We start from the raw sequence: 14,967 nt of genomic DNA, 5'->3' as shown, positions 1-14,967 counted from the left end.
CTTTGTGTCAAATATCATAGGTAGTTATTATTGTTGCCATGTCTTTAATATAATTATTCTAACTTTAATTTATCATGTTTTTTTAAAGCATGAGCTAAAAATGGGTTCTATTTTACAGATACCTTAAAATTATCCTCAGTTTAATGTCTTTTTCATTATTAATGAAGTTTTTTTCCATCTAGCCATATTTTCCTGAGCTGAATATATAGTATATTCAAATGAGCAACAACTTCACAGTTTAGACACAGGATTGGAAACCATGCGTGCCTGGCAGTTTCATCAATTGAGGCAATTATATTGCTATGAGACTAGAAATAATTATGATGTATTAAAGAAATTTTATTAGATATAAAGCAAATGCCTTATTTATTACTTTCAAATATAATAAATGTAAGCAACCTATTAAACTTCAACCCAGGCCATAAGGTCATTGTATGTATATGAAATAAATTACTTTCCATTAGAAAAGAAAAATGGAAACATTGCAGCAGCAACTCTGTACACTGAGTTTGTTTTATCCATCCACGACTTGTCTTTAAGCTTTGCAATCATGGTAACCCCAATGGAGGGAATGGTAAGCAGAGTTTTCATGTAGGTGTGCTAGTTGACACGGAAGCCACTGTCCTTATGTGGCAGTTGACATTAATTAAAATTGAATAAAATGAAAAAAATCCTCACATATTAAGTCCTCAGCAGCTGCATGTGGCTAGTAACTACTACATGGACAGAACACATGCAGGATATTTACGTTTTCTCAAGAAGTAACAAGGGGCAATGATTTTTCATAGTATTTAGTGAATTACTTTAAATTTTGGTTTCACCTGCGAGTAATTCAGAAAAGAGAAGCAATAGTGCCAAAGAAATGACAACCGTGATCCTAAATAAAGACACATTACGTCTATGCATGAAGGTTACAGGTTACTTGAGTCTCATCTAATTGGTATCCTTGGTAATTAAAGATTACCATTAACAAAACAAATGAAATCAGGGAGCAGAACAGTGAAGTTCAATACACACAATATGCACACTCGTACACACACACACACACACTCTCACATAGTTTCAGATTCTTGCTGAAGGAAAAGGCAAGACCAAAGTAATATACCATAATGTTAGGGGAAAATATGTGAGAATGAACCATTCAATTTAGAGTTGCTTAAAGTGGGGCATCATAGGGAAGCCCCCAATGTATTTCTGTATCCTGTCATTATTTCTAGTTTTCATTTCAAAGAGAGTACAGCTATCCTGGCCCTCCTGATGTTGCTGTCTTAGACTTTATTCTGAAGTGAACTATGGGAAGACTGTCAAGTAGGATGAACTGGCTTTGAGTCTAAATATTCCTTCTTAAAGCTCTATGCTGAGTCCCAAGATGGCGGCCACCATGAAGAAGGCGGCTGCAGAAGTCAATGTTACTTTCGAAGATCAACAAAAGATAAATAAATTTGCGCGGAATACGAGTAGAATCACAGAGCTAACAGAAGAAATAGAAGTGAAAAAGAAACAACTCCAGAATTTAGGAGATGCTTGTGACGACATCATGCTCGCAGATGACAGCTTAATGATACCTTACCAGATTGGTGACATTTTCATTAGCCATTCTCAAGAAGAAACACAAGACATGTTAGAAGAAGCAAAGAAAAATTTGCAAGAAGAAATCGATGCCTTAGAATCCAGAGTAGAATCAATACAGCGGGTGTTAGCAGATTTGAAAGTTCAGTTATATGCAAAATTCGGCAGCAACATAAACCTTGAAGCTGATGAAAGTTAAACATTTTATAATACCTTTTTAAATTTGTTTAATAAACTTGAATGTTGTTTAAATATGATAATTTCCCTTCAAATGACATGGAAAGGAAAACTTTCTTTCTTTAAAGTTTTCATTTATTTAGTGGAAACTTGCCTATTTTCACATCTTGCTTATTTATTTTATATTTTTAAAAGAAGACAGTATTCATCTATGTATTTTGCATGATGATTATATCAATTCTAGGGGTTTTATGTCATGTTATTAAAATCAGTTAAACAAAAAACAAAAACAAACAAAAGCTCTATGCTTTTCTCATCTCTGGAACAAGATAATCACCATACCACCTGCTAAGTTTCTGGTGAGGATTAGTACAATAAAACATTTCAGTGTTGGCACCATGTGCCCCAGACAAGCACTCTATTCATTATCCTGACACCCAGTCTCCTTCCCGAGTCACTCTTCTTTTAAAGCACCTACCAGCCTTTCTTCTCATCTTGTGTTTTCTATGTTCTACTTCCTTCTTTCCTTCCCTTCTCTCAGCAACCCAAAGGAATGAGTGAGGAAAGTAACAAAAGAATGACACCAAAGTGAAGGAAAAGGAGACAGGAAATGGGAAGCGAAGAAGAGATGGCAACCATTTGGTCTTTTAAAGCTTTATTTAAAAATTTCTGATTAAAAATTCATTTTACCGTATTTATCTTTTTTTCATATTTATCTTAAGCAGTCAGTTCAACAGACTTTTTAAACCAAAGTAATGATTTGTTTACTAGCATTCACTAAATAAACGGCATTTGTATTTCTTATAAATTGAGTCTTTAGGTGGTCATATAATATTCCCATTTGTTCTATATTTAAAGCAATTTTTTTCAAAAGAACTATGAACAGAAAGAGGAAACCCTATGTGTTTGGTTATAATGTCACTAGCTAATTTCCTGATGTAAAGCTTTGCTGAGAAATCATTTCATTAAGTGCTCCATTTGTAAGATACGTGCAGCACTTTGTAACCTCAGCATTTACTCAATCATTTCCCTGCCTCTGAGGGCGCTCGGCCAAAGCCCACCTCACCAACTGAAGCAACTAAACCGGGTGAAGAATGTTCATTCTGCTATAATTGGTGAGCAAAGGGGTGCACTGCAAAAAGATCCAGAGAAAAACCCAGACCTTCTAATCCTGGCACAGTGCACGTGAGAACACATTAGGTTCTCAGGTATTACCTGTGTCTTCTCTGGCCAAGTTGCTTACAAGTGGACCTCATCTTCTCCATTTTGAAAATGTAACTGCCCATCCCTGTGCTATACACTTTGTAACATTGTTGAGATAACTGAAGAAGAATTGTTTTTACTACCAAAGCATGTACATACGACTTTGCTTTGCCTAAATACAGTGGAAGGTACCATATAAATCTGGTTGCACCCACCAAAGTAGATCCAAAAACCCTAAGCAGACTATCCCCAGTCTGAGACTAAATAACCTCAAATCCACTAGCTCATCTAATGGAAAAAATAGAGATGAAATTATTTGGAAGGGTATCTTTAGTACACGCATCACTTTCGTACCGCTCAAAGCAAAGAATGCACTATGCTTCGAGTTGCTCTGACAGCCAGTGACTTCTATCTGTGATAGCTCTTCTTCCCTATACCCAAGATGACAGAGCAGAAATGTCTTCTCTTCCTTATCATTTCCTAGACCTTACAAAGATTTCATCTCACTATCAGAGGCAACATCTGAAGTCATTCTCTATTTTTTCATTCTCCACCGCCCCTTCAAATATATCCACAAATAATGTTGCAAAAATCTTTTGCTCTCCATTCATTCCGTAGCACGTCAGTCAGGTACTTGTGATCTTTGTCTAGACAATTGCAATAGCCTCTGAAGTATACCTGCTTTCAACATCTTTTCCATTTTTCTTGGACTACATAGTTCTGGGAAATCAATTTCCCTAAAAGCAGAGTTTGACACTTGGTCAAAATGTTAATTCACCATCTCTTAGATGATAAAAGACAAGTAGTACAGAGAATAAGAGGCTGAGCTTTGGAATTAGACATTCTATCACTTACTATAAAAAGATGATAGTCATTCATCCATTCAACAAGCATTTATTACCCATTGATCAATATTTCTCCATCTCTCCCTCAGTTACAGTTACACAGGAGAAATGAGCTCTTGTGTTCCATGGCACAGTAAGGTAACTATATAGATAATGAAAATTTACCATGTATCTCAGAAAAGCGGAACCAAAAAGGATTTTGGGTGTTTGTAACATAAAGAAATGGTAAATGTTTAGGGAGATATATTTGCTCTGATTGGAGCATTGCTCAATGTATACATATTACAAAGCATCATGATGTACACAAATATGTACAATTTTTATATCGCTAAAACTATTTAGTACATTCTCTATGCCATGTACTGGATTAAGGTAAGGAGTAAATAAAGTAGTGAATTGTGTTAAACAAAGTCTAATGGAGCATGCCATATGTATTAATACGTGGAGAAAGAGAAGGAATAGGAAAAGAGTTGTTACCACTGTCTTCACATTGTATTTGCAGCATGTACTATGCTGTAACCACTTTGAACTGTTCCCATACATTTGGCCATTTCACTCTTTTCCTTCAGACTTGTCATCAAAGTATTCAGCAAACCTTCCACCATCTCCACAAACTCCCCAAATTCCAGAACACTTTGCTCTGATTTTTTTTAAACCACCAACATAGTTTCATTAAAAAAAAAAATCATCAGAGAAAATAAGGCGGCTTTTTACTTTGGAGAGAAGGTAAAAATATTTACACACCCTGGAAAATGCATGACAATATCTAATAGACAAAAAATGCTAGATGATAATTTTGAGTAAAAATATGCATGCACAAAGAAGGCTTGAGTGTAAATATACAAGGCCAAGAAGGAAATTTGCACCATCTTTGGATCCATCTTCCATGAATGAAGTCATAGATATTAGGAGGTACAATGTTGGATCAAAAAATTCTGAGGTCTGTGTTCAAATTGACTAGGGAGGACTAGCTATTTGACCTCCAATGAGAAAGACGGTCTTTCTATATCTTATGCATTTATCAACTCAGCATACATTTGTTAAGCACTTTCTATCTGCTGAGCAATGAAATATTTTTTAAGGTTTTTTTTTAACCTGATTTCCTTCCTGATACTAAACCTAAGTAGATTAAAGAAATTTTACCTTAATTTTTCTTTCTGGACTGGTATACTTTCTCACACTGACTAGGGGACTGGCTGGTAGCTACAAGACTGGTTAATGACCAAATCATGTTATAATCTGACCATTGTTTGGACTGTGCTCCTGGGAAAGGGAAAAATAAAAGAAAATCTTTATTAGGGTACTAGATTAGCCATTAGTTAAATTTACAAAGGCAGATACGTAATGAAGTAGAACTGAATGTATTACATAAATTGCATCTTCCTCAAATATGAATTGTTCATCCTCTAAAGATCAATGCAATCAGTTGTGTCTACTGTCCACCCATTAAACTTAATTAAACAGTTCAGGTCCAGTAGGGTCAAAGGTGTCCAGTAACATTTAGCATCTGACAGCAAGTAGTGGCCTCTCTTCTGAGAATGTAGTAGCTCTGGTTTGTTGCAATGAGCAGGTGTCTGCGTTAGGAAACAGCAACTCCTCTAATTTTCTCTAATTGTTTTATTGGCAGTGTTAACAGAGAAAGAAAAAAGATGAAGGGACATGGGCTCTGACAAGCACTTGGCATGGATGAGGCCATGGACTGATGTACATAATGAATAAAAGACTATGGGCTGTCAACCTGGCACATGCCACTGGCATTTAACTCACACAAAATATTAATTAAAAATAATGATGTTCTTCTCTCTGGCTCTCTTACCAAGTATAGTGCTTTGGTCTAACCCTGAGGAGATGCTGCATATCTCTTGGTTTGTTCCCTCTCCCCTGCGGTCAACATTCATCTCTTCATGGAAGATTCAACAAAATCTCTTAAAATAATGGCTCTCTTACCCACCAAGTCTCTCGGGAACATGAACCAAGGCTTCTCCTGATTACCTCTTCCTTGTCTTTGACAACAATCCCTATAATCAATGATTGTGCATTTATTCCCCATTTTTCTGGTCACAGAGGCAGTGCTGGCCAAAAGCCATCCATTTTGGATGTTCAGAGTTATTATGTATTTCTGCAGCCTCCTGTATTAAAAATTGATATGTTCAATAAAAAGATTGGCCAAACAAGGGCAAAAATCTTAAAGATTTAATTTGTGATTTGTGGAATCACTCAGAATATCCACAATGGAAAATAATTCCCATGGATATCTATAAACTTCCACACTATTCAAGTATGGTTAAATCAGTAAATTAAAATAAGAAAATACTGCTATACTTTATTTTGCAGAAAAAATTGATAAATTTTTCAAGGCTACATGTCTGCAACATTTCAGCAAATACAAAAAATAAAATTACTGTCATAATTGTCAAGTGTACTCCCAAACAATGGGATCTGATAATAATTAATGATTAATTCATTTGAAATTCATTATGATAATATTATATGTGTTTAACTCATTTGATACTTCCATAGAGGCAGCAATTCTAGGCAACTCTTGTGATTTAAAGTTTAAGAGCTCTGAGCATGTGCAAGAAAATAGTTCCACATTGCCCTCTAGTGGTGGAATTGTAAATTACACATTTCTTATGTAAGTGGAGAGAACCCACATTCTCCGTTGCTCCCAATTCTCTCTTAAAGTGTCTTCTCCATCAAAACACATTCAAAGATGCCTCTATCACTACATAAAAAGAGATTGAAGCAATGTAGCTCACTGTCCACTAGTTAGGCAATAAAATGAGTAACATTTGTATTGTTATTCAGGCAGATTCAGCAAAGGATAAAGGTTAATGGAACAGGAAAAAGAAAATCCTATTGTTTCCTCAGTAGATTCAAAATATAGGTTTACAAAAGTACAATGCAGAGGACAGAGTGAGCCCAAAAGATGTCTATGGGGAGGTAAAGTGTGAAGAGCATACCCAAAAACCACTTTGGAAAGGCAGTTAGAGGTGTTGTAGATTCACTTTCTATTCAGGTAATTCTGGTTGTTTTTTTTATAAAGTTAGTGAACTCTCCTGAGACTCAAATTACTAATGGACAATTGGAAAATACCAGGCTAAGAAGTTTCCAAGATCCCTTCTACCTCTAGGCAATATTCTTAATGCCCTTTCAATTCAATTACATGTCTCAAAGCTAAGCCCTCGTTATCATCTCTTATTTAAATTTAAGGATGATCCTCCCTGGGGTGTGCACAGATAGTGAGGATTTGTGGAAATGAGTGATTGGTATAATTCATTGGCTCAACAGCTAGGAAATGGTAAGATGCCAGGCTTTTGTCCTAGCACACTCTGTGCCATGGCCAAACATTAAATGAAAGAACTGACTTTACAAAGAGGACTAGAGATTTGATGAGTGTCAGTATTAGCAAGATCTATACTGGAGTAACCCTCACCTCGCATTTATTGGAGGTGGATAAAGAAATGATGGATACTGTTCAGGAACCACGCAGCACCTTGATGACATACACGTTATTGTTACTCAGATTGAAGTGCGAATTTAAACCAGTACAGTGAGAATGAATCAGTTAAAATACATTTTCTTTTCATTTTTTAAAAATGAGAAATATACACTCCAAAAGACTGAAGGGCAATAATACAATAATACTATAGAAGCTTTAATGGGTATGTTGTTAAAAAAGATATGAACTGGACAGCTGGAAGGTGAGAACGAAGATCAAGACATGAATCAAGTGTTTCATGGACAGTTCTGTAAACTTCCCCTGCTACCTGAGTAGTAAGCTAAAGCGCTTGATCAAGTATGATATTCTTAATTCTCAATTATCATCCGAATTGGACATATGAATCTAAGACAGTCTTATCCAATTTCCTTGCAGAAATGAGCACCTGTTTTATTGTTTTATTTCTGCTCTCCTTACCAAGAGGTATAAAGTTTTCGATTTGTTGATGTTGATATTGTGGTTGATATCTTGACTGAGAAAGGGTCAATGTCTATTTTTCCACACATGTATGCATTTGTGTGTGTTTATGCATGTCAGAACCTCTCTGAAGTTGTAGACCAGTGGCCACAGGCCTGTGTATTAGCTTCACATAATAACAATGAAATGCCCCAAGCAGCAGAGAGCCCAAGCAGCATAACATAAGCTCTGCAGCCACCTGGTGGCTCTGTCACTCATGGTGTGGATGGTAACAGTTGTCCTGTATGTAGATGGAAGCAAGCAATTATATCTCAGACTGGGGAGGGGCCACCCCGGGGTACCAGGGTCCTCACCTAAGGAGGACATATTCACTGAAGAAGGTCACACTGTTCCTCATCTCTTATGGGCACTGTCACTCTGGGGACTGAGCCTTTATATACAAACCTTTGGGGAACACTCAATAGCCAAACCATAGCAGGCCTGGATTCAGTCCAGGGATACATTTTGTTTTCCAAGTGTAGGTTTATTTGACTCATTTAAATTCTCAGGTAATACATAGAAATGTGTTGATTTCACATGAAATGGAAATCTAGATTTCCAGAAAATCTGACAACGTGGAGTATGTCTTTCTTGTGCTAATAATATCTTATGTCTGAACAGTGGTTTCGTTTTCTAGATGAATCATGTAACTCCCAAGAGTCTTTCTGCCCTGCCGTCTTCTATAGACTATAGGCAAATCTAGCTCTCTCCCCGCCCCCTTCGTTTTTTCCCTTTCCCTCATTACAAAACTACAGTAAACTACAAAACAAATAACTCTAGCTCCTAAGCATTAGATTTTGGAATTCCTGATCTCATTTTCCGTCCTTTGAGAAATACCTTGGCAAATGCAAATATATAAATGTATTAGGTTGAACTGAATGGAATTTGAACCACAAAAAAAAATTTCATATTTCATTAGGCTCAAATCTAATATAAAATGTTTTTATTCTCTTTGTGTAGATGAATCATATGTTTAAAATCAGATAGTCTCTACTGTGAAAACTAGAAAGGATATTTGTCCTGATAGAGGTGCATGCTGCTAGCCTATCTACATGGATTTTCACCATTTTTCCATCTCTTTCCCCAAAATATTTCTACTTCCTATCATCTTTCTATTTTAAGTCCTACCTTTCTCCACAAGCAGTTTAAAGTTCATATCAGCTGAGAATTTTTATTTCATGACCTAATTGCTCACTAATTTTCTAGGACCCTAAACTCTTATAGTATTTTTAAGCTCTACCCGATTCTTTGTTGCTTAATTTTATGTACTCTTATTTTTTTCAGTACCGAGAATTAAGTTAGTAACCTGATTATAGAGGTCTATCTTTTTACAAATCGTCTTGCATCTCAATGAACATTTTACATTTGCTGATTTATTACTTTCTTAATAGGAAAGTAGCTAGATAATATAAATATTTAAAAAGGGAATATTCTTTGTGGAGGGTAATCAATTCACTGCATGAAAGTTCTTTAAGTATTTTAGATGAAATCTTATTCTAATCTGCTTGCTATATTTGTGGTTTTGGGGTCATTATTGTTTAGAATGGCAATATTTTTAACACTAGTATTTAGGTCATATATATGTTTCTTGAAGAAAAATCCATCTACTCGATTTTCAGAGATCACTAATTAGAGCTAAATGCACTCATTTTCAAAGCTTTGTTATTCTAATAAATGAGTTGAAGCCTTTGACAAGACTCTAGAGAACAGTTTATTCTTTCATCAAGAAATACCTAGTATCTAGATGTCACGTTCTTATCTTAGCAACTATTAGTGCATCATGCTTGGATCCATTCATTCACTGGGGCTTCAAAATAGCAGTATTGTGTCATTTGACTTTATTTGTGTGATAATGTTCTAAAGAGGGGCTTCCCATCCTATGATATTTGTTTATATCTTGATGAAGTTTATTTAGGAAAGTCATAAAAAATATTTGCTTTTAAATTAGTGGGGTTCTTTTGGGGGGTACCTGGTATTGAACTCTGGTCCCTGCATTTGCAAGGCAGGTGGTGGAATAACTGAACTAAATCCAAGGTCCTTTAATTAGTTTTTAAGATAGCAAGTTGATTCTCTATCAACTTTAGAAATGACCTACTGTTATTATTCTTGAAAACACCTTTATGAATTCATGTATTCATGCATATCCAATGGGTTTAATACATTGCAATGCTTAGCTTTATGCACAGATAGTCTTGATCCTTGGTAATAGGATCCATTGATATGATTCATTGGATTGATTGCTCTGATCCTTCTGTATGTCAAAATGTTTCAGGCTCTCTTGGCATGTTTCCTACCTTAAACTTTGAGTTCACCAGTTCTTCAAGAAGCCCTTGTTTCTTATATATTGAGAAATAATTGTTTTCAAAACCATAGTCTGCATAATAGGGATAGTTGTTTCTATTGAGTCAGTGTTTCTAGACTTTTGCAGTGAATAGAGCCAGAACACAGAAAAAGTACCTTTTCAGTTTAAATTTTAAGAGGATCAGACTTTATTTAACCTCTTCTATGTTACATCTGTATGTCCTTTCAGCCACACAAAAATCTGGTTCTCAAGGACAGAAAGGATGATAGAATCAGAATTTCTCATGTTTGCCTCTTTGTTGTATACCATAGTGCATTAGTCTTACAACTACAATAATAAAGGATCACCATATCAGTAATAATTATTAAAACATTTGTTTTATTAGACTATCCCTATTCTTTCTTAATCTTTTATTACTATTGCATCAGAACATGCAGCCATTATAAATTAAAATCCCTTTTTACCCCTCCCTTACACTCATCCTTAGCTGTTTTAAGTTATTTTTCATCAGCTACCTATTAGGTCAATGTCTCCTCTTGTCATTTTGGATATCTGAAGCTCATCTTCCAGTTGTTCTAGAGGACAGTACTTCCTAATTGCTTGCAAGTGAATAACAGCTTGACTGAACCCTCTGTCTTTACAGTTAAATGTGTTGACTATAAAATTTTTAAGTTACATTTTATTATCTGAGCAGTGACTGCAAACAGAGCTTTCAATGATACAAACAGCCCATTGCCACATTGTGTGCCATAGGTTCACCACCAATGATCTAGAGTATCTACAAATAATCATGCTGATTCCTTCTGAAATAAAATATTGTGGTCCAAAAGCCTGACGATGATCTAATTCTTCTTATATGTCATATATTATTTTTCTCCACTTGCGAAAAACATTGTCAGTGAAATGAATTTTTAAAATGTATTTATTCTGTTCCCTTTCTTTTTGTTTTTCTTCCCCAGTGATTCCCATTATGTATGTGTTGGATCTTCTTTCTCTAACTGTATATTTGGCACTCTCTCCCAAATACACTTCTAACCCTTTCTTAATTTCTTTTTGCCTTGTATTTTCGTTTTCTACTTGTTGTTCTACTTTGTTCATTGTTACTTTTTATTTTTAAAATATAATTTTTTAGATATAACTTTATCTTAAGTTATTCCATCTCATTTTGAGTTTTTCTAATTCTGGTTTATGTTGTTCTTTTATATTTAGTATCATTTCCTTACATTATTTATTTCATTTTGAAATTTCAAATTGTAGTTTTGATTTATTTTTCTTATGTATTTTGGTTCTACTTTCATTTTTGTGTGTGTGTACTTTTCTATCAGAATCATGCGTACACACAACCAATGAACAGCCTTACTACTTCCCTATGTTATTTTTTTCTTGTGATAATTTCTTACAGAATTTTTACCTGAATACTTTTTGTTGTTCCCATTTATGTGAATTGTTTCTCTGCACTTCAAGAAATTCAGATAGCTTTTTCAATAAACTTGGTTTCAGCAAACTACAGGGGACAGATGAAACCAGGCCCAGGTCCTGTTTTTCTGTTTTCCCCACTGAACCAAGAATAGTTTTTCCATTTTTGAAGATTAGTACACAAACAAACAAACAAGAATAAACAGCGATACAGGCACTATGATTTTCAGAATTAAAACATTTACATATCTGGGTCATATATAGATAAATTTGCCCACTCCTGACATACATTAAAATCCATGAAACCTTGGATCAGAATTTCCATGGCCTCTCTTCTACTTTTATCTGGACTGTCTCACCTTTTTATTTGGGTTACTTTGGTTCTGCTGAGATCTTTCTATCTATTTCTAGTCGTCTGTCCACAATTTGGGCACTGACCTGAAGAAGAGACATTGTAGCTAAGTTTTCAGCATTTATAATTGCTGTTCTCAAACTGGTCTGCTATGCTTTCCAGCACTGCCTGACTGCTATTTTGGAACTATCCTGTATTTGAGTTTGATGCTTGCCTTTGGCTTTCCCTACACAGATGTGGATAACACCCAAATGATAAAGCTATTCATTGGTTGTGCACATCCACTTATATTTTGGGGTTGGCATTTCATCTAGTTTTGTGGTGAATATCTAAATGCTTTTGATTTTCTGTTCTTGTCATTCAGTTGCTTTTTATATGGGGATTTGGGAAGATCAAAAATTTTATTGCCATTGCTGCCACATTCTTCCCAGAATTCAGTGCACTTATTTTCAAACAGCAATTTACTTAATAGATTATATTAAATTTGTTTTCAGGAAAATGTTTACCCTGAGTATTTCAGTACACTGAATAAAACCATGTTCAAATTGTTTCTGTTTTTCTCCAGAGTCAAGTTCCCATTATGTAATCTCCCTAAAAGCTTTTAACAATGCAGGAGAAGGCGTTCCTCTGTATGAAAGTGCCACCACCAGATCTATAACAGGTGAGTGAAAATCGTTAAGCCTCTTGTGACAAGGTAGTCAGTGTTTGAGTTATGGTGAAAAAAGAGAAACTGAAGCAAAAAAATATATAAATAAAGAAAGAACTTGAAAAATATGTGTAGTTATCTTCCAAACCTTTTTATGTATGTGGGTATACATATGCACACAATGCTTTCTCATTCTTTGGCTTTCAAAATTAAATGAGATGACAGTGTACAAATTAGTACATGGGTGTAAAGAACTTGGAGCTCAGTAGCTTCATAGATTTGGTGTCCTGGTGTGAGTCTTCATTCTTCTAGCACCTCGTTTCATCTCATATCAATGCCACTTAGGCAGAAAGTCCCCAATTATAGGTTGCCAAATGCCTGAACCCTTTCTCCTTTGCACATGGTCCTTCAAGCTAAGATGACAAGGATGAGCTCTCTTCTGGGAGCTGGTTTGGATTACAGTGAGTCACAGGTTGCTTCTTCCTGAGCCAAGCCTGTAGGTCACCTTTGCAGTGCCAGAGGTGTCTGGAATGAAAGGGATTGGCTGCTTCAAAGTCAGTTTTACAATCCTTATGCAAGCTGAACTCTAAAGGCTGCACATGAGAATAAAGGAGTTCAAGAAACTGAAAAAGAGATGGGTGAAAAGGTGAGATCTAAGCCATTTATGGAGGGAGGCTATTTGTTAGGAAGGCAGGGCTTACTCCAAAATAGAATGAGTATACCTCTGTGAAGCTGAATGATCACTTACCATCTAATAACCAACAGACTTTGTATGAAATCTGGAAATATAATTCATGAAATTCATTTCACTTACTTAATACTTTAAACCCACATCCCTCCCCAAATCTATACTCCTTGGGCCTCGTTTAACTTATTTTTATCTTAATGAAATTAAAGCATCTGAGAAAGTAAGCACCAGATTCAGTAGCAAGCACCAGAGGGTATGAAAATTACTGGAGTGTAAGTCCAAAGGATTAAGATGTGATATGTATGCATACCAAGTCCCCATGGTGAATGTATTCATGATGTGTCACAAATATGTACTAATAAAAAATAAAGTCCAGATGAGGAGGCATAAATGGTTAGAAAATAAATGGTGAGATGCTGTAGTTTCTGCCACTGCCTACATTAATGTAAACTTCATGTATTTTGTTTTCCAAAACCCACAAGCTCCATTTATAGACTGCTTTAAAATTGTGATTATTTTATTAACTAACAATTGTTATGTGCTGCCACATACCATCAATATATTGATTTCAACCCAATTTTCTTGTAAGACAAGGTAGTTATTTGTATCTCTTTGAATTTTGGCCATTGGTTTCACTGAATGAGATCTGCCCAAATTGTGATGCAAAACTGGGGTACATGCCAATATATTTATTTATTTTGGAGATGATAGTATCTTCCATTATGCCCTCAGAAGGCCTTCTCATATCTCAGGAAGACTAATTAGAAGGATTGCCTTAGAGAATATTTACTATCAAACATGTTGTCTTCAGGATGAGGAGGATGTGGACATTTGCAGCCTCATATGGAAACTGAGAGATAACATGATGGGCAGCAAGTTTCTGGAGTTTTCACTTCCCTTAGCTCCCTTGCTCTGCAGGAAGCAAGGATCTTCAAAAGACAGCAAGTCAATTTGACTATTCCAATGTTCACCATACTTTTTGTTTAGTAAGGCATTTTTTTCCTGCCTATGGTGAAGATGCTGAGGAGCTGCTCATTGGTGTGACTTTCAGCTGTGATCAGGCCACACAAATTTTTACTGAGGCCTGACTCTCAAAACTCTTTTATTTTTAACCAAAATTAAAGCCCACAAGGAAAGCCAACAGTGGTAACCTGTTAAAATCAGTTTTCCAATAGAGATTAGTAGGAATAACATTATAAAATTCAAATTAATTGATGGGTAAGTTGTCTGGAAATTACCATTGGAAGTATTACCAAGTTCTTTCCCTGTGCATTTCATGCCATTCTCTAATTCTCAACATATGGCATTCCCAGAGTGATTTCTAAAACACCAGTAACCTATAAGACAATTTTTTTCATAAGATGACTCTAAACATAATTGATCTGAGAAATGCATCATACTAAAATTGTAAATTGGGTAAGCAGTTTTCTTATTCAGAAAAAAGCCTTCAATGAGTTGGAAAGGAATATTTGAAGCAAGCCGTCTCCAAAGCAAAAGAACAGACGTTTCCTGAAATGGAAGAATTATTTTATTATGTTTCCACACATCATGGAGAACAAAGGACAAATAAATGAAATCAAAGGTTAAGGTTTTGGGATAAACTCTATCAATAAATATGCCAGAATGCCATGTAAAAGACATTCTCTGTCTTTGAGCTTCTGCAAAGTATTCCCATGAGCAGTCTTGGAAGAAGGCCAGCATAAAGTAAATACAAAATGTATCAGAAGCAATAAAAGTATCACGCTAAAGAAAGCATCGTACTCTTGAGCTTTCTACACACATGTGCTCATATAGAATTGGTGGGCTCTGGA

The 14,967-nt window shown here is 35.5% G+C and overlaps 1 protein-coding gene and 1 pseudogene across 8 annotated transcripts in view; both read left to right on the top strand.

The window, feature by feature from the left end:
* The window catches only part of Dcc (DCC netrin 1 receptor), a 1,202,110-nt gene that overhangs the window by 1,062,801 nt on the left and 124,342 nt on the right, over positions 1-14,967 (top strand). For all 8 annotated transcript variants that reach the window (XM_004855173.3, XM_021236635.2, XM_021236638.2 and 5 more), the window contains one exon: positions 12,388-12,483. In XM_004855173.3, coding sequence (XP_004855230.1) covers positions 12,388-12,483 — 96 coding nt within the window. The remainder of the gene's footprint in view (positions 1-12,387; positions 12,484-14,967) is intronic.
* On the top strand, positions 475-5,912 carry LOC147830077 (prefoldin subunit 4 pseudogene; annotated as a pseudogene).

The sequence above is a fragment of the Heterocephalus glaber genome, unplaced genomic scaffold, assembly GCF_053883595.1.
Source record: "Heterocephalus glaber isolate CG9 unplaced genomic scaffold, H.glaber_assembly_v1.0 deba00000331, whole genome shotgun sequence".
Lineage (NCBI taxonomy): Eukaryota > Metazoa > Chordata > Mammalia > Rodentia > Bathyergidae > Heterocephalus > Heterocephalus glaber.
The sequence above is the reverse complement of the archived record's forward strand: the minus strand, read 5'-3'. Positions and strand labels throughout refer to the sequence as shown.